Source organism: Phascolarctos cinereus, unplaced genomic scaffold (genome assembly GCF_003287225.1).
Source record: "Phascolarctos cinereus isolate Bilbo 61053 unplaced genomic scaffold, phaCin_HiC Scaffold_5;HRSCAF=322, whole genome shotgun sequence".
Taxonomy (NCBI): Eukaryota; Metazoa; Chordata; class Mammalia; order Diprotodontia; family Phascolarctidae; genus Phascolarctos; species Phascolarctos cinereus.
Genome location: NW_027555958.1, coordinates 176,803,764 through 176,830,742, shown reverse-complemented (window position 1 = coordinate 176,830,742; position 26,979 = coordinate 176,803,764). Strand labels below are relative to the sequence as shown.

General features: G+C 35.7%; 1 protein-coding gene across 1 annotated transcript in view; it reads right to left on the bottom strand.

Annotated features, from left to right (window-relative positions):
- RNGTT (RNA guanylyltransferase and 5'-phosphatase) overlaps positions 1–26,979 on the bottom strand; it is a 348,213-nt gene that overhangs the window by 195,072 nt on the left and 126,162 nt on the right. The window contains exon 12 of the mRNA XM_020963066.2: positions 6,242–6,310. Within this exon, the coding sequence (XP_020818725.1) occupies positions 6,242–6,310 (69 nt within the window). The remainder of the gene's footprint in view (positions 1–6,241; positions 6,311–26,979) is intronic.

Below are 26,979 nucleotides of genomic sequence, written 5' to 3'. Positions count from 1 at the left end.
CCCCAGGATATCCCTCTGCAAAGGTCAACCCTCCCTTTTTCTGAAAAGTTCCTCTTAGGAGTCCCCAGTTTTTTTTAGCAGCCCAAGGTGGCTTGCCTTCCTTTTTCCTCCAGGCTCTGTTCTTCACTTTCTCTGGACTTCAAATTCAGGCACCCACACTTAATACCTTCACTTGGCCACCACTTTTCAGCTTTCTTTTATGTGTTATCTTTCTTTCCCAATTACACTGTAAACTCCTTGAGGGCATGAACTGTCTTTTTTTTTTCCCCCCATGAAACTTGTATCTCTAGCACTTAGGACAGTGCTGGGCACAGAAGCTCCTAATTCATGCTCACTCCTTTTTTTTCTTTCTTCCCTCCTTCTATTCCTTCCTCCCTCCCTCCCTCCCTTCATTCCTTCCTATCCTATCAGAAGGAGAAAAGCTATAAATATTGGGAATATCTCTTAAGTTGGATGACATAAGTATAGCTATTTTGTTTGATATGTTTAAAATACTTATCAAGAAAAACTTAAATATTAAGTAGGAAAATTATTCCAGGAATTTAATGCAATTCCATGTCTGTCATTTCATTTCCATTAAAAATCATACAAAGCTGCCATCATAATCCATTGCCAATGGTGATGAGTCAAAGCTTTAACAAATTTTCTGTCACTATTCCAAAATTACTTTAATAATATATATGGTCTTATAAAATGATGTAGAGTGCAGCAAGCAATGCAAGAAGAAAAATGTATACAATACATAAAATATAAAGAAAAAAACTTTGAAAGAAATAAGAATTCTGGTCAACTACATTTCCAGAGGACCTATGATAAAGCATATATCCCAACTCATGTGAGTTGTAATGGATTCAATGTGCAGAATGAAACATTGTGGGCTATCATATGGATTTATTTTTGCTTGATTAGGCATATTTATTATGAGAGAAGTTGTGTTTGCTTTATTTTGAGCATAAAAGAGAACTTGGGGAGAGAGTTAAGCTAGTGATAGTGATAAAAAAAAGAAGTTAAAGAAAGAAAAGACATCAATGATTCTTTGGTTAAAATGCACAGAAGAGAGCAGAAGAGAGTTCAGAGGGAGCCATAGGGCAAAATAGTTTTGAAATGTGTTAAATTTATTATAAAATTTTTAAAAGCTGAATATAACAGATACTGTTTCATATATGATCCTCTTCCTGTTCTTTGTTTATGGAAATATTCATGTAAGTATTTGTCAAATACAGAATAACCAAAAAATGAAAAAATACTTATAGTCTTGAAAGATAAAAATAATTCCAGTTAGATTATTTCTAATGATAATAAAAGAAAACCTGTAGTCAAAATGTGTATTTAACTTTATCTATGTTTGCTGAAATTATCTTTCAAGTCAACAAGAACCTATTAAGTACCTACCAAATTCTTGACTAAAATTAAGTACCTTAATGCCTCATGACATCATGAAGGATATGGAATTAAAGTACTAACTCTGAAGAACGTGTCAACCTGAAAAGGTTTCCATCATGGCCCTAATACTGGTCTGTATGAGAGAATCATCTATTAGCCATTTCAAAATGGATTTCCCATAGATATCTCAAAAGCAACACATTAAAAAATGAATATTTTTGTCCAAATCCATCCCTACTGCAAACTCCCCACTGTTGAAGGTACCACAGTTCTTTGAATCATAAAGTTCACAGCCTCAGAATTTTACCCTGATTCTTCAGTATGTATCACCCTACATATCCAATCAGTTGTCAAGTCTTATCATTTCTACTTCTGTAACATTCATCCCATGGGATACCCTCATAATTGGAATGACTTTTAAGTTGTTCTCCTAGGCTCTCTACTCAATAAACTGCAGTTAATTCTGTTGGCTCATCCAGAAAATGAGGGGAATAGACTAAATGGCCTTTGAGGCACTTTCTAAATCTATATTTAAGATCTCATGAAAAGAGTTTCTAATAAGTGCTTAGTATATACATGCTAGGCACTGTACTAAGAGGACGAAATACAAATACATGCAAGCAAAACAGATTCTCACCTAAAAGGAAGTGACATTCTAATGGGAGAAGATGATGCATAAAGGAGAACTGGAAATATAGGGAGGGATATTATATAAGCAAGGTGGCATGGTGTGGAAATGACTAGGAAGAATTTTTCTCCTGATTTCATACAGTGTATGAAGATAATGTTTATTAAATGACATCATGGTTTGTAGTCTTTATTTAAACAGTAGAAAATAAAATACAAAAGGTTCAAGGCAAGCAAGAATCCCTTTAGAAATGAGTATAACAGCTCCATGAAAATTGAAAAGTTAAGAAAGCAATTAACATCTGCTTCCTATCCAGTAAAAAAATGGTCAGGGAGAAGTAGCATCACCCCAACAGGATATGGATATGAGAGTCATAAAGCCATGAAATAAAGATTATTCAGAAAACGGAAGGTAAAAACACAGTTAAGTAAAGAAATCTGGTAAATTTCATGTGAAGCTATCTCATAGTGTCCTTCAGTGTTGTGTTCCCTCCTATACACATGCTGCTGAATGATGCTGGAGACAAGGAGAACAACAAAACCATTATTAGATCACTACAAATTTATTCTATATAACCTCAACTGGCCCTCACTGCTGCAAGGCAATCCTTTTACACCTTTGAAATTAACTCACTGTCCCATTCACAACAGTGGCTCTTTTAAAACCTCATGTTTCCTATGGCTCATTTGGACCCACTCAGTTAAGAACCTAGCACTTACTCTTCCATCCAGTTACACTAGCCTCCTTGCTCTACCTCTCAATGCCAAGTATTTTCACTGGCTATCACATACCTGGAATTTTCTCCCTCCTCATCTCTGCCTCTGGCTTCCCTCAAGTTTTAATTAAAATCTCATCTTATGCAGGCAGTCTTTTCTTGACCCCTCTTAATTCTGGTGCCTTCCCTCTGTTGATAATTCCCAATTTATTCTGCATATAACTTGTTTGTATGTGGTTGTTTACATTTTGCTCCCCTGTGAGCTCCTTGGGAACAGGGACTATCTTTTACATTCCTTTGTAACCCTAGCACTTAGAACAGTGCTAGGAACAATGCGGATGTTTAATAAATATTTAATGACTGACAAATAGTAATTTCTCTTGAAGTTGATATACAGATATAGGAAATTAGTGTTAGCAGAACCTGCCCCTTCTGCTGCTAGCTCACCTGAGATCTTCCCACAGCTCAGACAAAAGACTTTTGTTTCTAAAACATCATATATTTAAAGGGAAAAAAAAATATCTGGGGGCAGCTAGGTGGTGCAGTGCATAGAGCACAGGCCCTGCATTCAGGAGGACCTGAGTTCAAATCTGGTCTCAGACACATAACACTTACTAGCTGTGTGACCCTGGGCAAGTCACTTAACCCCATTGCCTAGCCAAAAAATAAAATAAAAAAATAAAAAAAAATCTGTTCTTTATCTCATCACTTTAGCTATCCATGCCTGAGAATTACCATGTAATGAATATCTGTGCAGTACAGCTCTAAATATTATCATCAACCTCATGAAAACATGATGTTAAGAAGGAACTATGTTAATTTCTATCCAACTATCAGGATTTAATTCTTCTTTTCTCATGGCAATCTAGATCCCGAGGAGACTCAAACATATATAACTAAGATGCTCAAGCCTGGCCCTCAACTCTTTTTTTCTATTTTTTTTAATTAAAGTTTTATCAATGTACATTGTTTTTACATAACAAATATTTTAAAATTACCCTAATGACATGAAAGGTCTCTTGCAACAAAGAAAAACAATTAAGCAAAACTAACAATACAATGACTCATGTGAAGGTATACACAATATTCCAAATCTGTAGCACCACCCCTAAACTTTCTATTTTTTTTTAAGTTGAACAGAAGTCTATTAATGTTCCCAATTTATTTAGTTAAATATCCATTCAATATTTGGAGGAAATATAACTATCATTGAATCTTGCTTACTGAATCTCTACATCATACACCAACATTCAGTAGAAATCTACTGAGGATGCACTGATTTATGAAGTGAAATACCTCATCCTTTCTCATGTTATAATGCTGATTCTCCAAAATATAAAAATTAATAACAAAGGATTCTAAAGAAGACCTTCCTTTAGCAATGCTATATCTAAATAAATAATAAATTGCTTCACTGAAAACATTTACATCAAGATCCATAATGCAAAAATGAATCACCTAAAATGAGCATCTCATGAAAGTAAGGGACCAACTAGTTATTCTTTTCCTTCTATCAGCTATACATATTTATATATACATATACACATATAGCTGGGTATGCATACATATATATGGGGTTTTTATGCAAATTTAAAAGGAAGATGCTACTTGCAAAAGAAAATTCAATTTGGAGCCAATACACATTTAAGTTCATCTGCCAATAAGGAGATAGGACTATCAGTGTCTGAAAATGATAGCACCTTTCAAGTGACCATATTTCACACAGATTCTTCTCTTTCCAATCACTGTGCACCTCTGAGAGGATTTAAGGAGAAGGTAAAGGAGCACACTAATGAGACAGTGAAGGTAACCACTAAGGTAATCATGAATCCTGGAGTTCACAACTTAGTCCTTACTCAAGACAATATGGAGTATTTGATGCAGCTTCTAAACCATGGAAGTGTAAACCCAGATTGAGACAAGAATTATAAAACAAGTTCTCCTCAGGAGGCTTGCTAAATTTCATCTAAAGGGAACACAGGAAAATTGGAAGAAAAAAAAACATAAGAGTCATAAATTTATGCAAATGAATCCTTCACATTAAAGTACCAACCACTAGAGAAGTGGAAATGGGAGAAAATGGGAGGTGTTCTGCTGCTCTGACAAATTTATGAATATTGTGCTTCCTTGTAAAATTGCAGCATTACAAATGGAAAATTTGGGTAGCTATATTAATATTTAATTTTAAAAAAATTTCATGACAGAGGAAAGTTGCAAAAGCCATTTTGATAATCGATTATTTTTAATCCACAAAAACCTTTCCTGATTTGGAAATACAAGAACCTCTTTCATGTTTAGTAAAGAAAGCAAAGGTAGCTAAAGCATAATGAAAAGATGGGCTTTGAGTCAGGAATAGGCATTCAAATTGTTTCAAATCTAGCCTCAAACATTTATTAACACTGTGATCATGAGTAAGTCAATTAACATCTGTGTGCTGAAACTCCTGGGACTTATCTCTGAAACACAGACAAGTTGTCTACTCCATTTCTAAGGGGATTTCGCCTCACTCTAATTAATCTTTTGGTGCTGTAAATGTAACCCTTAGTATAGGTACAGTGCAGGCTGTTTAAACTTCCAGTATCGCCGCAGTAATATTTGTTTTGCATTGAGAATTGTTACTTAACTTTAGAGAGGACCATCATTAGAAATCTAACCACTAGATAAAGAATTTTTGTGGCCACAGACATTCATGAAGACCAGCCGTGAAGCTGAAATCTATACCGATAACAATATTTACACTTATAAGTCATATATCCTTAAAATGTTAAAATAGTAAATACTTAACCCAGCTAATATCTACATATCACATCATATTATACAGATTATGGCTAGTCTTATTTCTTCTACAATAGATAAATACACATTTGAAATACACTTGAATACCACACAAATGGCACATCAAGAGCAATGAACCAGGCTAAGAAGTTTCAAGATCAGGCTCCAAAGTCACTTCAGTCTATCGCTAATGTCTGTAAGCTTTTTTTCTTTTAATATTTTGATAACTGTATTTCAGTATAATTGGTTCCACTTGTAATCCCATGTATTTTATTTAATGCCTTTTAAAAACATTATTCTGATAAGGGATCCATAGATTGTCTGTCCATTAACACACACACACACACACACACACACACACAAAGGTTAAGAACCCCTGGTCTAGAATAAAACCAGATATGCAGTTTAATACACCTTACCCCATACAAGAACCAAATAGGTTCATGGCATGGAGAAGAGAGGGAAAGTAGAGAATAAATGAATGATAGGATTAGCGCCAAATGGAACACAATATATTAGCAGAAAACAAATCACCCTAATCTTATGACTTTGTCATGGTATGTAAGGATACTTCTTCAATTAAAAAACAAGCCATGAAAGTCAAAGTACCTGCAAATAATTCTTTACAGATTAATTACTACTCATAGGACTATTTACATACAACAAAAACCATTAAATGGAATTAGCCTTTAAAAATTATGAGAAAAGCACACATTTTAATAATACATGTTTCAACTTACTCCAATAGGCTGAAAAATAAGTCCATCTACTTCATGACTGACTTCTCTAGCAAAACTTCCTTCAAGAAGCTGTAAAAAAAAAAAGCAAATATTCCTGAGAAACACAAAATTAAAAAACAAATTTGATGACATTATTTAGCTTTGTTAATCCTAAGAAAATAGCCAACTATATTAGATTAGATCATATTGTTCCTTCTTAATGTAGTTAATAGTTAAGGTTCCAGAAAATCTAATATAATTTACTTATAAAATAGGATCCATAATAATTAAGGTTGAAAATTTTTTTGGAGAAATACTACAGGTAGATTGAGAAAATCAACAGAAAATACGATAAAAATGACGAGATATTTAGTGTATATCAAATTAGCTGGGAATAATATATAACCACACAAAATAACAAACTCACTTGAAGGAAGAAAAGGTCAAACACTTCAAGCAAATTAATGGAAAAAAGAAGTAGGAACAAAGGATACATTACTAGACAACAAATTATTTCATCAAGCGATAATTTGGTTAAGAGGACATGTGGAGTAATGGATAAAGAGTAGGCTTCAACATTAGGAAGACTTAAATTCAAGTCCAGCCTCTGAATGGCAATGTGATACTGAGCAAGTCACTTTAAGTAGCAAAGCAGGCAATGATTTAAATAATGGAAGTTTCATCATTGGCAGTCCTCCTCATCCCCTAAAAATAAATTCAGGTCCATACCAAAAGAAGAAAATTATTTGATAACTGATTAAAAGACCCAAAAAAAAGTATATCAGGGAAAGAGACTATATAAGTGAAAATCAAGAACAACCAAAAGCAGTAGTTCACTGTTTCACAGAAATCAAAAACCTTCAAAATTACAAGGAGGAAATTTTTTAACCAAAAAATGTATAAAGGCAATCATAAACAAACATAATAAAAAAGTTTTATTACAAAAAAAATCAATGTAGAAACTATAAGAAGGGAAGCCACTAGCTGGCAAAAAATATACAAATATATATATTTGCATGAAATACCAGAAATTTATAACTAGAAGGAACCTTGGAAGTCATAAAGCTCAGCCTCCTCATTTTATACAAGAGGAGACTGAGGCACCTTAAGTCACGTGACTCAACTATGGTCACTCAACTAGTATCTGCAGCAGGATTTTTTTTTCTCAGATTTTCCTGACCCAGGTCTAGCCCTCTTTCCACTACACTGTGATGCTTCTAGAAATACATGTACAAAGGCATCTGGTAGTGAACAGAAAGAAAGGAGCAAGAGTGAATAGGTAAGCCAAACAAAATGAAGACTGTGAAGAGTTTTGGATGCCCAGTGAGAGAATGTGCATTTTTCTCTTGAATACTAAGAATGAATTATAGTGAAATGAATGCTAAATCAATCATTAGTGCTGATTCTCTAACTGAAAGATACCACTAAAAGAGGAGAACTGTGGTATAAAAAACTGAACTTGGGAGTTACGAAGACCTCAAACACTCAGTAACTGTGAAGTCAACAAGTCAAATAGCATATACCAAGTTAAGTGCACTGAGTTAAGTGCACAAAGAAAGGACAAAAAAAAAGTCCCCACTCTCAACTTCACAGTCTAATGGCGGATACAAAATGCAAAAAACTATGCACAAATAAAACGTATACGAGATAAATTAGAGAGAATCTCAGAGAGAAGGCACTAAAATGAAGGAGGGATTCTTGCAGAAAGTGGGACTTTAGCAGAAACCTAAGTTAAAAAACTCATTGTAGAACTTTTTTTAAATAAACAAATAACTTGAAATAAAGGACAAAGGCTAAACAAATTCTGAATATAGTGAAATGCTACTGATATGATCATAAGGAATGATGAATATTAAGAGCTTGAGAAACAGGGGAAGACATAAGAATGACGCAGAGAAGACATATGAATTATAATCTCAGAGGGAAGATACTAAGATAAAGGAGAACTAGAAAAAGCTTCTTGCTAAAAAGGTGGGACTTCAGCAAAGATGTGAAAGAAGCCACGGAAGGCAGGAAGCTGAGATAAGGAGGGAGAAAGTTCAAGACCTCGGGAGACAGCTAATAAAAAATGCAAGTCATCAATAAACATTTATTAAGTACCTACTCTTGTCCCAGGAACAGTTAAACCCTAAGGCTAGAAATATAAAACGCAATCACCAAGTGAAAGACTATAGAAAGAAAAGAGAAGTGAGTGCAAGATGGAACTTTATAGGATATACAAGGTTAATGAGGGTAGCTTGGATGAGATCTAGCACAGGAGGCTAAGGAAGGGCAGATAGGAGAAGAACCAAGAGAGAACAGAGTCAGAAAAATCAAGAGAGACAAGAATATCAAGGAGAAGAGGGTGATGGACACCGTCAAAGTCTACGGGGAGGTCAAGAAGTATAAGAACTGAGAAAATGTTGTTCGATTTGGCAATTAAGACATAACTAGTAATTTTGGAGAAAGCAGTTTTGGTTAACTGATAAGGTCAGAATCAGACTACAGAGTTAAGAAGATGGTGAAAGAAGTAAAAATGGTAGGAAAAACATAGGAAAATAGTAGGGATAAATGGATCAAGTGGATGTTTCTGACAATAAGGGAGACAAGGTTATGTATGTAGGAAGCTGGGAAAGAGCCAGTACATAGGAAAATAATATAAGTGAGAAAGTGGGAATAATAGAGGGGGCAATCTTCTATAGATGACAGAACAGAAAGGGATCACTTGTGCATGAAAAGGGATTTATCTTGGCAAGGAAAAGGCCATCTCTTCATGAGAGACAAATGTGAAGGAGACGGCAGCAGAAAGCATCTCAGTGATATGAAATGAGGAGGGAAAAAGGAGCTCTTGATGAATGGACTCAATTTTTTCATCACATATGAGACAATGGCCAAAATGGCAAAATAGCAGAAAATATAGTAAGCTCACCTCCCCAACCTACAATTGCTCCAAACAGATGTAGAAAATGTACTAAACCAAATACTGATCATAAAATTAAAGAAAAAGGCACAATGAGTCATTTTTCCAGATTAGGCTAACATAAACAGAAGGAGAAATCTATAGACACTGAAGAGACAGTCCAAGTAGGAGCATGTCATATGAAGCATTCTAGCACCAAGGGACTAAAGGAATAAGGCCATATATCTGGGGCAAGATAAGGTCTAAGATCCATATCTGTGCACTGCAGCCTCATACAACATGCAGAAATTGGTGCCAACTGGCATCTTTGTCACTTACTACCCAGTTCTAGGATGAAACAGGAGAAGAGGAAATCTCTGCTGAGTGGTAATATTCCAGATTAGCAGGCCTTAGATTGTGAACCGACCAAAGAAAATTTCAGGAGCAAGCAGCAACTATGTGCCTCAAACTCCAAGAGAAGGGTAAGATCTTAGTTTCAATTTCTAGGAGTAATCTTAATTCTGCATATGAAAAGCCAGGACAATTCAAGTCCAAAAAAATGTCACTCTGAACCAGCAGGGCTTTTCAACTGGCTGATAGTGATTGAGGCCAACAGCACTCTACTGAAATTCCAAAGGATACAAGCTCACAGGCCTGTTGCTCAAATTCAAAGTAAGGTGAGGAACTTTTATAGCTCAGACAAGGGGAACAACAACTCAGATTTGTCCTGATCAGGGCAAGTGCTGAAAGTTTTAAGTCCTGAATTATCCCTGAGATCCTTGAATAATATAACACTCAATACCCAAGAAAATAGCTGCATGAACCTGAAAGACACAGAGTCAGCCAAGATGCTTCCTCCAGAAGTGTACAAAGTCTGGCAGAATGAGGCAACAAAAAGAAGACTCCAACCATAAAAAGCTTTTATACTGACAAAGACCCTCAAGATACATACCCAGAAGAAGAGAATGACTCCAAAACATCTATAAACTAAAAACCTCAAAGGAAAACAGCTTGGGAACAGATTCAGCTAGAATTCTGGGTTAAGCAAAAGGTTTTTTTAAGAGTTAAAATTGTTTTTATGAAAGAAATGATACAGTTTGAGAGGGAAAATGGAAAGGCAATGAGCTATTGAAGAAAAATTCAAAGGTGAATTAAAAACTTGGCACAAGTTTATTGCCGAAGCAATAAACTCCTGAAAATCAAAATGGACCAAATAGAAGCCAAAGCCTTTAATGAGAAGCAAAAAGAAATATTAAAACAAATAAACAGATGAAAAAAATAGAAGTAAAGCCAAAAAAACTATTTTAAACAACCTGGAAAAGAGATCAAGGAGATAAAAAAAGTAAGAATTATTGAAAAGGCACCGAAAAGGCGAACCTGAAAGGCACAACCAGAAAATAGGCTAGACATCATTTCAAGAAATCTTTAAAGAAAACTGCCCAGGTCTCTTAGATTCAAAGGACAAAGTAGAAACAGAAAGAATCCACTGATCATTTCCTTAAAGAAATCTCAAAATGAAAATGCCCAGAAATATAAAAGCTAAAATCCAGAGCTTTCACGTCAAAGAACAAATACTATAAGAAGCCAAAGAGAAAGAATTCAAGTATCAAGAAGATATAGTTAAGAGATATAGATACAGCTATATATAGTCAGGATCTTTAAGTGAAAAAGAGGACTTCCTGAACAGAAAACTGAGCTATGTAAAAAATTTGAACTGCAAACACAGGAGCCAAGAGAAAATTTATCAAAAGATAAACACAATCACAGAGGATGAAATAAGAATAAAATGTTTACATTCTAACATGGGGAGATGGATTATACCAGGTATTCCCTCAGACACCTATTATCAGGGTTCATAGTTTAATTAGACAGAAGGCCTAAGTGTGGTTCTATTATGTGGATGATCAGAAAGAAAGTTAATAAAAAAAACACACTGAGGTGGAAAGGGGAGGAAAGTTAGGGGAAATTATCTCACAAGGGGATGTCTATATGTACAAGAAGGAAGGGGTGTGGGAAACAGCAGACACCTGAATCTCATTCGTTCTCATCTGAACTGGTCAAATGACAGAAAAATATAAATACACAATTAAGTACAAAATTGACTTCACTCAATAGGACAATAAGAAGGAAACAGAAGACTGACTAGAAGGAAGGTAGGATAAGGGAGTGATTAGTCCTAAGAAAATCAAACTGTAAGAATGTAAAAAATTTTTATAGATCTTTCTGAGGTGGCAAAGAATTGGAAACTGGGGGAAGTGGCCATCAAATGGGGAATGGTTTATCAAGTTATGTATATAAATACGATGGAATACTATTGCATTGTAAGAAATGATGAAGAAGATGGTTTCAGAAAAACCTGGAAAAATTTATATGAACCGATGTTGATAACAATATTAAAAAGACATATAACTTTCACAGACTTAGGCACTATGATTGGCATAATGACCAACCATAATTCCAGAGAGCTAATGATGAACATGCTACTAACCTGATAGAGGTGAAAGATTTAGAATGCAGAATAAGACTTACTATTTATGGCCAATTTGGAAATTCGTTTTGTTTGATTATATGTTTGTAACAGGGTTTTAGCTTCTGTTTCTTTGTCAGTTAGAGGAGAGGAATTAGAAAAGTCAGAAAACTAGTGAATGAAAATAAACTTAAAGAAAAAAAGAAATATGATGCAGGGTTCTTGGCTGAGAGGAGGAGAAATATGAACAAAGGGTGAAAAAGTTTGGAAAAGCCACTCTAGTGAATCAATTAGGAAAGAGAGGGAGGAAAGAAAGAGAAAGAGGGAGAAACAGAGAGAGAGTGAGGGAGGGAAGGAGAGGAGAGCAGACACAGAGAGAGAGAGAGTGCACACACAATAAAAGAATTGTCTTGCTACAGTAGAGGGTCAGTTGAGATTTTATAACATAAATATGTAGTGCTGGACTCAATAAGCATGGTTTAATGATTTCCAACATTGTTACTGTGTTACCAAATTTTTGTATGAGACAATTTCAAGTGAAAAGAAATGTCTATATTAAGGCAGCCTGTTTGTAGAGGTACAACTCTTTATACACATATCTAGATACAGCTGTAAATGCTTCAATAATACTTCTTTTGCCTTTGCTACCTTTTTGTTCCACAGCCACAACTCCCCTCCTCAGAAAAGTTAAGTGAAAGAGATAAGAGATTATCAAACCAGACTGTAGAACTCTTAAAGCCTTGGCTCAGAAGGCAAATAATATAACCCCAAACCACGGAAACTGCATAGCAAAGACATGTATCAGTCAGTATGGATTGGAGAATCTAAGTCAATCACTGTCTAGAGATTTCCTAGCAAAAGATATTGAAGTGGGAAAGTGATTATAGGTTCAAAGTAGGCCTCCCAAGTCATAAAAACAGAACCAAAGCCTCAGTTTTATACTACAGCTGACCCAATAACTGATCTATGTTGGTTGGTTGTTCTTTTGTTTTTCAAGAGGAGCAAAATGATACCACTATGTTAGAGTCAAGGTACAGTGTGTCCGACTGTGGCTGACCAGACTAATATGGGCTCGGAAGGTCCACCATAGGTCAGGCACAAATAGTCTATGTGAACATTTGCAGTGGAGATGTCTAAATTTGTGCATCTCATGTTTCTTTTGAGCCACTACAATTCTGCTTCACACATAGAGCACAGCGCCTTCTTTCATGCAGGCATACCATGCTGGGCAGTCCTTAGCCAGCATCTCCCACGTCTCACAATCAATTCTAAAGTTCTTCAGAGAGACCTTAAAAGTGTCTTGGTATCACTGCTTCTGACCACCACAATGTGAGCACCTGCCTTGTATGAGTTCTCCATAAAATAGTCTTTTAGGCAAACATACATTTGGCATTCAAACAACATGGTCAACTCATCAAAGTTGTGCTCTCTGTAACAGAATTTGAATGCTTAGCATTTAAGCTCGAGAATCTTGCCAGGTGATCTTCAGAATCTTCCTAAGACAATTCAGATGGAAGCGATTCAGTTTCCTGAGATGGCACTGATATACTATCCAGGTTTCACAGGCATACAACAATGAAGTCAGTACAACAGCTCTGTATATCTGCAGCCTACCATCTTCTTTCTCACACTTTCCTTCAGAGCCTCCCAAACACTAAAAGCTCTGGCAATACATACGTCAACCTCATCATCTATGTCTACATCCCTGGAAGGGATACTGCCAAGATAAGTGAATTTATTCATAGTTTTAAAATTTTCTCCACTTGTTATAACCAATGATATGGATGGTATGGTGCTGGCTGGTAGAGAATTTGTGTTTTCTTGGTGTTAACTGTTAGGCCAAAATTAGCACAAGCAGCAGAGAATCAATCCATCCTTTATTGCATCTTAGCTTCAGAGGTTGCAGTGAGTACACAATCATCTATTAACAAAAATATCATGCACCAACTTTCCTTCCACTTTAGTCTTGGCTTGCAGACTTTTCAAGTTAAAGGTTTGCCATCAGTGCAGTAGCTGATCTTGATCTCATTTTCACCCCTGTTGAAGGCTTCTGACTACGTTGCCGAAAACATCACGCTAATAAAAAGCACACAGTCCTATTTCTCTCCATTGATGACTCTGTGTAGGGAAAACTGAGGAGATCCTCCCCAGTCCCCTAACCGTCTCACGAACTGACGGTGTAACTGCCTCATAACCCGACATAAAGATAAATTGCAGTTATCATGCAGGACTGTGTACCAGGAAGACTGGAACATTAAGTAACAAACTATGTTACCCGGGAAAGCAATTCATCTCAAGGAACGTTTTTCTTGAGAAAAGAGTATAACTGTCCAAGCAACTGATTACTCCTTGGAGATTTACACAACAAACAGGTATTTGGGGCTCTAATCAAGCCCCAACCTTTGCCAGAATGCTTATGTGCCCTGAACCTGAATGCTCACCAAGCATACATACATAAAACAAAATATTAAGATTGTATTTCCCTGGTTTACGTAGACATAAAAGGGGTCATTTGGAAGGGTATTTTTGGAGTACTTTGATGTCAGAGATAGTGACGCCAAATTTCTGTTGGTCAGAAGCAGATCGTGTGCCCGACTTCTGTTGAGTCAGAGCAGGATGCCGCCCTATTGCCTCCCTGACCAGACCTCTTGGTGGTTCTTCAGTCTCCCCAGTCTAGTAGGTATGAATTTGCCTGGTCAGTGAGTGTGTTTCCTTTCTTTTCTTACTCCCCCTTTTCTTTATTTTGATTATTAGTTATTATATTGAATGTTTTTCTCATCTTTATGTGTGTGTTTTGCCTTAATCATTATTAATCATTGTAAAATAAATGTGATAATTTAAGTTTACACTGAGCACATGTCATTATATCTTGAGATCCGAACCTAAACTGAAATTACCACACAGTCTGTAATCCTTTCGATTATACTCGGAAAGCATGAGAGTATCATCTATTATCCAGAACCCAGGCAAGCATGACATTATGAAATTGATGTACAATGTTGATGAACTTCTCTGGGCAACCAAATTTTGACACAATTCTCCATAAGCCCTCATGACTGACAGTATCAAAGGCCATGGTCAGATTTACAAACATTGTGTACAGACCTCTGTCCGCTCCTGGCATTTCTCCTGCAGTTGTCAGGCAGCAAACACCATATCAACCATTCCTCAGCCCTTTCTGAAGCCACATTGGCTCTCAGGTAGATGATCACCTTCCAGGTGAAGGATCAGACTATTAAGGAAGACTCTGGCAAGAATCTTGCCAGCAATGACTACGAGAGAGACCCCTCTGTGATTGTCACAGGACAATCTATTTTCTTTACCATTATGAAAAAGGACAATGCAAGCATCCTTGAACACCTGGGGGGATAACCTCTTCTTGCCATATAATGTGGAAAATTTCTGTCAGCTTTTGTATGAGCAATGGACCCTCTACCTTGAAAATTGCAGCTGGAATAGAATCAGTACCAGGTGCTTCAATACATAAGAGGAGCCTAATGACATTCAAAAACCTCTTCTTCAGTGGAAAGACTACTACCTGAAGACTACCTAAGGTATACAGTTAATGGCTTCAGCACTGATTGATGATGATCCGTTGAGAACATTATGGAAGTGTCCAGCCCATCTCTCCAAGATCATGATCTTATGACTAATCAGCTGTAGCTCCATCAATACGGAGTAGTTGAGATTCACCATAGTCACTGGCCCATAAATAGCCTTCAGGGAATCATAAAAGCACTTTGGATTGTTATTATCAGCATAAAACTGAATTTCATCTGCTTTTTTATTGAGCCAAGAATCCTTCATCTCTCTAAGCTTTACTTGCACTTTACTTTTAATGGAGTTTAATTCTGCCTTCTTAAATATGGATGAACTATCTTGTTGGTAAACCCTGTGGAGTTCTCTTTTTTTTTTTAAGCAGCTTCTGAATTTTTCTGTCTTTTGGGGGGGGCACAATCAGAGTTAAGTGACTTGCTCAGGGTCACACAGCTAGTAAGTGTCAATTGTCTAAGGCCAGATTTGAACTCAGGACCTCCTGACTCCAAGGCTGGAGCTCTATCCACTGTGCCACCTAGCTGCCCCTCTCCATCATTTTTGTCTACCCAATCTTGATGTTTGCAAATGTTCTGGCCCAGATAAATAAATGCTGTGTTCTCCGAAAGTTGCTCACTCCTTTTCTGCTCCACTGTTACCAACCATGTGTTGGTTCATCTTTCCCTTCAAGTTAGCAACGAACTAGTCCCATTCCAAGAAATACTCTAACCTGTTGACATCGAGTCTTCTGGTAGTCAGGACAGGTACTTTTGTTGAATGCAAATGCTTAGCAAGAAGAAGATAAATCTATGATGAGGGCAGCACTCTGCACTACACGTTGCCTTTGTCACTCCATTAGATTTTGAGGCTTAACAACTTCTTTAAAATATTTGGAAAATTTTAAATGGTGACAAAAATTAATTTGAGAGATTTTTAAGCCCATTTTTTTCCCCTTGGTTTAAATGTGCAGGTGTTAACAGTACCTTCAGTGGTGCAACTAAAGGAAGTTAGGAGGGGAAAATGACAAATATATTACTCTATTTTGCCCAAAACATTTTTCCTAAATCAAAATTCTAATAATAAATATTTATTTCTTATAAAGTAAATCTAAATATACAGAAATGTCCACACGCTTTCTCAGTAAGAAAAACAAAATCTCAATTTGTCTATAAGTAACTTTACACAAGAAAAAAAAAATTGGAGTTCCTCTACAAAGACCCTTGGGTACATTTTAATCCTGGTCTAAACTGACTTCCTCCTGGCGTAAAAGCATTTCTGATTATAAGATCCTAGAAATAAAGCCAAACGGGACCTTAGAAGCTTCTCTGAACCCATCTATCTCTGTATATATGGTCTTTTTATAATTAGGATATGGAGAAAAGAACATCTGCCCATGAGAAACTGAACCAAAGCAAACAATTTATTTCATAAAGTATGGTCACTAAACAGCTGTCAAGTGGTCAATGATTTTCTGATTTCTACACACCTAGAAAAGACTTGAACCAGTAATCTTGAGGAAAAAGGTTGCACTTCTCATTACCAATCAGCCAAGTCATTCAGTTTTTCTTTTACTATATTAAAATGGGTATACTATTGAAAAATACTTAGTATTTTACAAAAACTCATCAATTCTTTACAACATTTTAGCTTTTATAAAAACTGGAAATTATCCTTAAGTGGTAATTCATTGAACAATTTTAGGAAATCTACAAGGCTACACACTAAAGTGTTCATTTTTTTCCTTTAACCCTGATTATTTGAAATCTTATTTTTAATTATAACATTTAAATTAAGAAGAAAAGATATATAAAAAATTTCTTTATTACATTAAAAAGAAAATCCATAAATAAAGCTTTTAACACAAATACATACAAATTTTGGATAAAATATAATTTGAGCATAAAAGAACTTCATGTAACTGAATGAAAATCACTTAGAAATACTATAGTAATAACAGGACTTTTTTTTTAATCTTGTAAAACAGACTTCTCTTTCATGTTGACATTAGGTCAAATCATGAAATAGGCTCTTATAACATTTTAGCACAGCCTTACCATACTATACGAACAACAAAATTCCCTCTTTAAAAAAAAAAAGACAAATTTAGAACCACCAGCATTCAAAAGATGTCAAATTTGCGTAATGCAAATTCATATAAAGCAAGAACTGTCTGTGGTACAGAACATCTCTGACTGCCAATACCGACTGGAAACAGCTCCAATCTATTTGGGAGCCACCAATATCAAAGAGAGAAGAATTTGAATACAATATTCCTGAAGGCAAAAGGCACAGGCTTATAGCCAAGAATTACTTACCCAGCAAAAATGGGCATAATTCTATGGGTGGGGGGGCACTATTAGGAAAAGCAGGACGTCTAAGGATTTCTGATACAAAAACAAACAAAGCTGCATAGAAACTTTAAAGTGCAAACACAGGAGTCAAGAGAAACATAAAAAGACAAATATAAGCAAACAATCATTAGGGACTAAACTGTTTACATTCTAATATGAGATTATATATGTGTCCCCTCAGGGCTCTATTATATCAGGAGTCACTGAAGGAGTCTAATTAGGCAGAAGGTCTAGGTGTGGTTCTGTTAAGTTCTGATGATCTTAAAAGAGGAAAGTTAAGGGAAGGGAAGAAGAATACATTGGAGGGGAAAAGAAATATACTAGAGGGAACAGAAAGGGGAAAGGAAGGATAGAGAAAATCATCTCACATAATTGGGTTACACAAGTAAAAGCCTACACAAACAAGAAGGGTGGAAGAAGTGACTAACACCTGACCCTCTCTCTCAACTGAAATAGACAAAGGAGGGAAAAATATAAATATTGAGTTAAAAATGTATCATGTTCTGGTCCCCTGACCAACAACACATCCCTTCTAGTCAGTATAGCAAGTTTATAAGTACCAGTATAATAGGGCAATAGCAGCTAATAAGATTGCAAAAGGGCACCTGGAAGTCATCTACAAACTGTCCCAAAGATCAAAAGAACATAATTTACAAATTCTATCATACATTAAATGAAACTCACTTCTAGTAATATACGATGAACAGGAACCATGTAGATGTGGGTGCTGTTATCAGGGCTTTTTGGTGCTATTAAATCTAAATCCCAGCAAATTCCAGACCTCCATAGTCCCAGAACATAAAAAAGGTGCTAATAATGTTGAAGTTTTACCAATATCTTTGAGATGACCTGGATATACTAATGAACTAAACTCCAAAGTGGCACAAATAGGAGACCTCAAACTCCTGCTCCATCCTGACCCCTGTGCGCCCCCTACCCCCTAACACTCTTTCATCTTTATTGGGTCCATGCTACCTACTGCTCCCAATTCTAAACCACAGTTACATAAGATATTCTCTGTCCTCCTCCCAACCCACTTCCCCATGCTGCCTGCTTTCCTTAACCATTCCACCCTCTGTTCCTATGCCATCTCCCTCTGTACTTGTCATCACTTGTCTCTGTACCCTCAGTAGTTATTAAAGTGTGATTGCTACCTACTTCCCACTGCCAATCATGGTCTTTTCTGGCGAGTACCCAAAGAACCAGGCATGCTTATCCCCATTTCATAATTTCATAAATTATCAATTCAAACAGACACAGTTGGATACAGAAATGCATTTCACTCAACAAGGAAACAAGAAAAAAGACAAAAGAAAAAGAAAGGTAGATTAAGGGAGGGAATAGTCCTAAGCAAACAAACAGAAAGGACATACAAAAATATTTATAGTAGCTTGTTTTGTGGTAGCAAAAATGAGCACTTGCTGAGAAATGATGAAGGGGATGGTTTCAGAGAAACCTAGAAGACTTGTAAGAATTGATGCTAAATGAAGTAAGCAGAACCAAGAGAAAAATTATATAGAAACAATACTGTAAAGAAAAACAATTCTGAAAGTCTTGGGAACTTGAATAAATGCAACAACCAACCACGATTCCAAAACACCAAAGATGAAGAATGTCACATATTTCCTGATGCAGAGAGGACAGATTCATAATGCTGAGACACATTTTTTGGACACAGCCAAAGTGGTAATTTTATTTGCATCACTATACATGTTTGTAATAGGAGCTTTGTTCTTTCTTTTTTAACTGTGGCTTATAAATGAGAGAGAAAAGGCAGATTTTTATTAGCTAGGAAAAATTGTGTGTGTGTGTGTGTGTGTGTGTGTGTGTGTGTGTGTGTGTATACACACACATATATAAATAATTTAAACATAAATTAAAAAAATAAAGTTAACAAGAAATCTTATTAATCTTTATCAATTCTGAAACAATCTTCATTGCTGAAATCTTTTTGCTCCATTATTATCTAACATTTAGCAAGTTTCAAAAGTATGCTATCATCAGCTCAGGAAAAAACATTCCCTGAAATTAGTTATAACAATAAGACCAAAAGCAAGAATGTATTTGACTAACTCAATTAATAGAATTGCCTCTAGTTCACCTTCAGTTTACCTCTGACCAGGTGAAATCCATAGAAAAAGTGGTTTAAAAGGGAGTGAAAAGTTTAGTATTAGTATTTTGTTTTTCTTTTTTGATGAGTCAAAAATGGCTGCCTATACTCTGTATCCTTGTCTAATCTTGAATATGGAACTTTGTCTTTGTTTTGAACCTATAAATTGTAAGTAGAAAACGACTTGGATCAGATTTTTCAAAAACTAGGTATAATTCTGTCTCTTTAGATTTCTCTAAGCAGATATTTTCACTTAAATTAATAAATTTATTTCCGACAAACTTTTATTCCAAAGATCATAATACTGAATAATGTTCATATAGCCACCATCTTAAAAGAACCTCAACATCTCTTGGACTATTGTTATAGCTTAAATATTCCTGCTTTCAATTTCTTCCTTCTCCAATCCACTCTCCATACAGTCTTTTTAAAAGTTATTTTAAGGAATAGGTTTAACTATATCAGCCTCTTCTCAAAAACTTCTGATGGTTTCCCATTTTCTATAGGATAAAACATAAAAATCCTCAGTCTGACATTTAAGATCTTCCACCATCAATATCTATTTCTCCAGTCTTATTTCACATTCCCTTTCACAATCTCTATATTCCAGACAAATGGAGCTATGTTCTCCTAAATATTTCAAGTCAATTCCCAAAAGGACTTCTTTTTTTTTGCTCAGAATTTTTCTCTTCCTGTGATGGAGTCCCATCACTGTGCTCATAAGTTACATCTGCCCTTTCTCCCCTAAACTGATGGTGTATTATACTCATCTGTACACATGTTTTATCACCACCACCGATTTCCCCAAAAGCAATGTTAAGGGGAGGGACTATTTTCATGTGTCTTAAGTAACTACCATAACACCTTACATAGAGTAAGCACTTAATAAATAAATGTTTGTTGAATTGAAATGTAAAAACCTCTTGAATGCAAAATCGCTCAGAAAAAGAACTGTTATAACAGTGTTCTAAAACCCTGATTCTTTCTAGGCCTCCCTCCAGTCTTAATATTCCTAACTACATACCTGCTGCAAATGACTAGACAGAATACACTGATCCACTTGGGGAGGAGATGTGTGATTCTTAAATAGTCTATTGTATTATTAGTCAGAATATTAGTTTTTATGTTGATATTTTGTTATTACTCCAACATGATGTATAATTATTTTAGATCCTTTTCTTTTACTTTTTCACTCTGATTTTTTAACATACATTCTAAATTAGTTACAATTTTCCAAAGTATTTTGGTTTTGATTCTATCCTCCAACCTAAAATTTACTATTTCAAAGTGCTCTAGTTTACTCTTCTACTATAACACCTTCACTAAACCTAATCTTACAATTATCATAATGTATGCAATACTGAACAATTTAAGAATATACTGGACGAAATGTGCATGGGAAAATTAGAACTGTTGTATCAAAGTCAATGTGTCAAAATAAAAACCACTGTGCTGTCTTAATTTGACAATAAGTCTACATTACTAAATCAAGGAAGTAATTAGGTATTTCTCATTGTCGGTCTTTTTTTTTTTAAGAAGTCAGTTCTACCTAAATTATCTAAGATGTTTTCAAACGTTTTTCACAAGTGAGAGAAAGACACCTTAACTTGAAAACATTCAATTGCAAGGCTTCGAAGGAGTTTTAAAGTGGGATGAGCAGGAAAATCTCTTTGAACTAGGAGGCATTCTCCTTCAGAATCACAATTTTCTTGATTACTTTTTTTCCAGATACAATTACAAGATTAGCAGATAAAGGTAAAAACAGCAGACATCCAATCACCTGGATTTTAATAATATATTCAATAGGGTTTCATGAAAGTTTCACTTGTCATAGTTAAATTGATTGGGATATGAACTTATCATTTAAAAGCTTTCTGAAAGATCTCACGGAAGGCCTGATAAATTACTACAACTAAAGACTGGTGGATCTGTCAAAGTAAACACTAGATGTAATATAGGATGTAATGCCACTTACACAGCATTTTCTTTGGTGACTTAGTACTTTAGCGACCAGTACTTTATATAATTATATGAAACAAGAAATAAAAGCTATTGACCACAAAAGGATAATGTAAATTGATAGAAAGTAAGAAATATGACAAAACATTGACAATAAAGGCACACAAAATGTTTGGAAAATAATGGTTTAAGATAAAATGAAGACTAAAATAAGTCTAAAATGTTATTAAGTAAAATTTTTAAATTAATATGAGATTGGCACACAACCAACAACATGGAAGAGTAGATATATTTTCCAATCCTGATAACTTCTTGAACTGCTTCAGATAGAAATTATGCACAAGGGATAAAGCATTTCATCTGTCTCCAGGGCCTAAAACATCAAAAAGCCCAATGGGATAACAACTTGTTAGCAGAGATGACTAATTCTTGTCCTTAACTTACTCTGCAGCCTCCTCTCTCACCAGCCACCATGTTCTAGAAGGCTTATACAAGCCAAATAACAGATTAGAGAAGAACTTAACCCTGATCCCACCACTCTCCATACCTCAGAAAACCAGAAGCATTCTCTGACTAGAACTGTATTGTGGTAGCATACTGTGTTGTAACACTGCGCAGTCAGAAAATTGAAGAATAGATGAGACAGGGTCTGGGTATCAGCAAGTAGCAAGTGTGTGTATCCACCAGGCCTGCCTTGAAGCAAAGGGGAGACTGGCATCCAGATAGGTCCAATTTGTTCCCTAAATGTCAATTGGGGCCAGAGACCAATACAGATACCATGCTAACTGCCAAGTATTGCTGGAAAATGAGATAGTTTTGAGATCAGCTCTCAAGAAAATGGTTATCAAAAGGGAAAGTAGTCAGAAAGTGATAGGAAAATATAAAGAACATGGATTCAAAAGTTTTAAACAAAATCCTGTCAAAGAGACTATATGTAGCAATTCATCAAAAAATATCACTCATTATGACAAAACTGAATTTATAATAGAGACAAAGATATTTCAACATTACAAAAATAATCAACATATTAATCATTAATCATATTAAAAACAAAAATGTCTAAAGCCACATGATTAACTCTAGAGGTGCATAAAAAGGCTTCAACAAAGTACAACATTCCTTTATGTTCAGAAAGAAAAATATAAGTGATAGGCAGATAAGGATTATGTTGTAATATCACAAATAGTACCTATCTAAAACCAAAAGAGAGCATGATGTACAATACAGACATACTGGAAGCTTTTCCAACAAATACAGGGGTAAAGCAGGATATCTACTCCCTCCACTACTGTTTGATATAATTCTGAAAATTCTAACAATACCAACATAAATCAAAAGAAAGAAATTAAAGGCATAACAATATTGGTAAAGAGTCAGAGTAAGACATTTTTCTAGCCCAAGAAAACTTGAGAGGTCAGCAAGACAAATCTGTGACACTGAGGTGGACACAAACACAGTAGTGGCAACACCAGCAGTGGGCGTTGGAAGCAGCTGGGACAGCAGCAGCAGCTTTGGCAACTCACAATAAGGAAATTTGACACTGGTCAGAAAGTGATTACAGGGTACCCTCTGCCAGGCCTAGCTGCAGCTGTCACTGACTGGCAATTCTATTGCCCATAAGCAGTTCTGGATTACAGTTCCAGGGTAGAGAGGAGTGCCTGTGGTCGGTCACAAGGGAGTAGGAGCCCTGGTCACAATTACAAGAGAGAGAGGACCACCAGTGCTTGTGGCTGCAGAAGAACAGGGAACCTGGTCACAGTTCCTGAACCAAGAGGTGCACTAGCACTTGCGGCTATAGGAGAGCAGGGGGCTTTTCTTGGGAAGACCTAAGCACAGATCAAGAGGGCACTCACCTCTAATCATACTATCTTCGAAGCACCAAAAATCTACACAGCCCCAGAACTAGCTCTGAAAATAATAGCCAAAAAAACCCTGGTGTATAACAGTGCCTCCTCAACCTAGGGGAGAAGAGTCCAATTTCAACATAAAGTTAAAAGTAAAAACATAGTCTAGAAAAAATAAGCAAATACTAAAAAGAAAAAAGAATTTGATCATTAAAAGCTACTGTGCTGGCAGGGAAGACCAAGATACATTCTCAAAAGACAATGTGAAAACATCTACAAGCAAAGCCTTAAAGAAAAATGCTAATTGGACCCATGTCCAACAAGAATTCCTATTAAATTAAATAAAGAGATAAGAGTGGTGGGAAAACAAATGAGAATGATACAAGAAGATTATGTAAAGAAAATTAACAGCTTGGTAAAAGAGGCATACCCCCCCCTCAAAAAAAAAAACCTGAAGAAAACAACATCTTAAAAAATAGAACTGGCCTAATGGTGAAAGCAGCACCAAAGGAAAGAACTTCTTAAAAAGCAGAAGAGGCCAAATGGAAAAGGAGGTGCAAAAATTCACAGAATAAAAGAAGTCCTTAAAAAGTAGAACTGGCCAACTGGAAAAAGAGGCACAAAAGCTAACTGAAAAAAAACAATTCCTTAAAAATTAGAATTGGCCAAGTCAAAGCTAATAACTCCATGAAAGAGCAAGAAACAATAAAATAGAGTCAAAAGAATGCAAAACAGAAGAAAATGTGTTCTCACTAGAAAAATAACTGATCTAGAGAATAGTTCAAGGAGAGATAATTTAAGAATTATTGGACTACATCAAAGCCACGATCAAAAAAAGAGCCAAGACATCATATTTCAAGAAATAATCAAAAAACTGCCTGGTATCGTAGAACCAGATAGTAAAATAGAAATTTTTTTTAAAAAACCATGATCTCACACAAAACAAAAGCAAAAAACAGACCTAATTAAGAGACATAATCAAGGAAACTACATTTTGAAGGGAAGAAAAGTACCACAGATAATGGAATAATACAAAAAAAAAAATAATAATTACAGCAAGTTTCTGTGATAAAGGCCTCATTCCTCAAATATATAGCAAACTGAATTAAATTTATAAAAATAAGAGCCTTTCTCCAATTGATAAACGGTCAAGGGATAGGAACAAGCAATTTTCAGAAGAAGAAATCAGTTACCTATAGTCATATAAAAAAAAAGTTTTAAATCACAATTGATTAGAGAAATGCAAATTAAAACAATTCTGAGGTACCACTTCATACCTATCAAAAATAACAAATGCTAGAGGGGATGAAGGAAAATAGGTACACTAATGAACTGTTGGTAGAGTTGTGAACTGATCCAACCACTCTGGAGAACAATTTGGAACATGCCCAAAGGGCTTTAAAACTGTGCATACCCTTTGACTCAGCAACATCGCCACTAGATCTGTTCCCCAAAGAGATCAAAGGAAAAAGAAAAGGACTTAGAAGTACAAAAATATTTATAGCAACTTTTTTTGTGGTAGCAAAGAATTGAAAACTGAGGGGATACTCATCAATTGGGGAATGGCCAAACAAGTTGTGTCATATGATTGTAATGGAGTACTACTGTGCTATAAGAAATTATGAGGGATGTGGTTTCAGGAAAAAAAAAAACAAACATGCCAAGATCGATATGAACTGAGAAGAACCAGGAGATCATCCTGCACAGTAATAGCAATGTTATAATGATGATCAACTATTAAAGAGTTGGCTATTCTAACCAACGTAATTCAAGAAAAATCCAAAGGATTGAATCCAAGACAAATCCAAAGGACTCATGTTGAAAAAAACTCTATCTACCTCCAGAGAGAGAAATGATGAACTCTGAGTACAAACTGAAGTATAATTTTTTTTCTCTCTGTTTGTTTGTTTGTTTCTTTCTTTCTTTCTTTCTTTCTATCTATCTATCTGTCTATACTCGCTTTTCTGTAATATGGCTAATATGGAAATGTGCCTTACATGATTTTATATGTATAACTGACACCTTTTTGTTTGCTTTATCAGTAAGTGAGAGAGTTTGGGAAGGAGGGAAGTAGAATTTGGAACTCAAAATTTAAAAAGAAAAGAATGTTAAAAATAAATAATAAATTTTAGGTGTTGGATTAGGTTAGAAAACAAGTACACATTTTTAAAAAAAGATTTAAGAAGTAAATAGGCAAAGACTGAAAGTCAGCTCAAAGTCAATACTAGCTAGGTTCAAATCTTGCCTTTGACACATCCTGGCTGTGTGACCTTGGGCAAATCACTCTCAGTGCTTTAATCAACTCTCAAAACCATAAGCTGCATAGAAGGTGGCACTCTGTATTGGTAGAGTTAATTTCCTCACCCTGAGGTATCCTACACTAATGAAATCATTGGTCCAGTCTCAAGAACCAGGTGGTGACACAATAGATAGAATGCTGGGCCTGGAATCAAGAAGACTTTTGTATTCGAATCTAGCTTCAGCCACTTACTCATTTTGTGACCTTGGGCAAGTCACTTATATTCTGTTTCTTTCAGTTTCCTCAACACCTACCTAACAGCACCTACCTTGCAGGGTTGTTGTGAAGATCAAATAAAATGACATTTGTATTAAAAAAAAAAAGCTACTTAGTACAGTGCCTGGCACATAATAGGCACAGTATAAATGCTTATTCTCTTTCCTTCCCTCTATCTCTAAATTAGAATATTTTCTCAACGGTGAACAACTAGTAAGTGCCTGCTGTATTTTGGACATACCCAGCATTCTTCTAAGTGCTGGGGAGACAAAGGCAAAAGTAAAATGGTTCAGGGGCAGCTAGGTGGCGCAATGGATAGAGCATCAGCCCTGGATTCAGGAGAGCCTGAGTTCAAATCTGGTCTCAGATGTATAAAACACTTTCGAGCTGTGTAACCCTGGGCAAATCACTTAACCTCACTGCCTAGCCAAAAAAAGTAAAACAGTTCTTAAGGTGCTCACATTCTAACAAGGAAAACAACATTTTCACATATCACGATATACAAGATACATACAAGGTAACCTTCAAGGGGAAGGCATGGAAACTGGGGTAAAGGATGAGAGCCTTCTGCAGAAGGTTGTACATGAGCTGAGTCTGGAAGAAAACCAAGAATTACAAGAAGCAGGTAATGAGAAAGAGCATTCAAAATATGGAGCACAGCTAGTATATAGGCATGGAGAAAGGAAATGCAAGTGTTATGCGTGAGGAACAGCAAGTAGGCTAAGACAGCTGAAAGGAGTAGGATCCGGGAGTATGTGCAAAATTGGAAAGGCGGGCATGAGCCAAGCCATGAAGAGTTGTGAATGCCACAAGGAGTTTATATTTGATATGAGAGATAACAGGGACACACTGGAATTTATTGCATAGGACAATGAAACAGTCAGATCTGTATTTTAGGAAAATTACTTTGAAGTCTCTGAAGAGGATGATATTGGAGAGGGAAGTAACATGAGGCATGGAGATGAATTAAAGAACTATTACAATAATCCAAGCAAAAGGTAATGAGAGCCTAAAAGATGAATTTAAAACTATTGCAATAATCCAGATGACAGGTAATGAGAACCTAAAATCAGGTGGTTGCTATGTGAGTGGAGAGAAAAG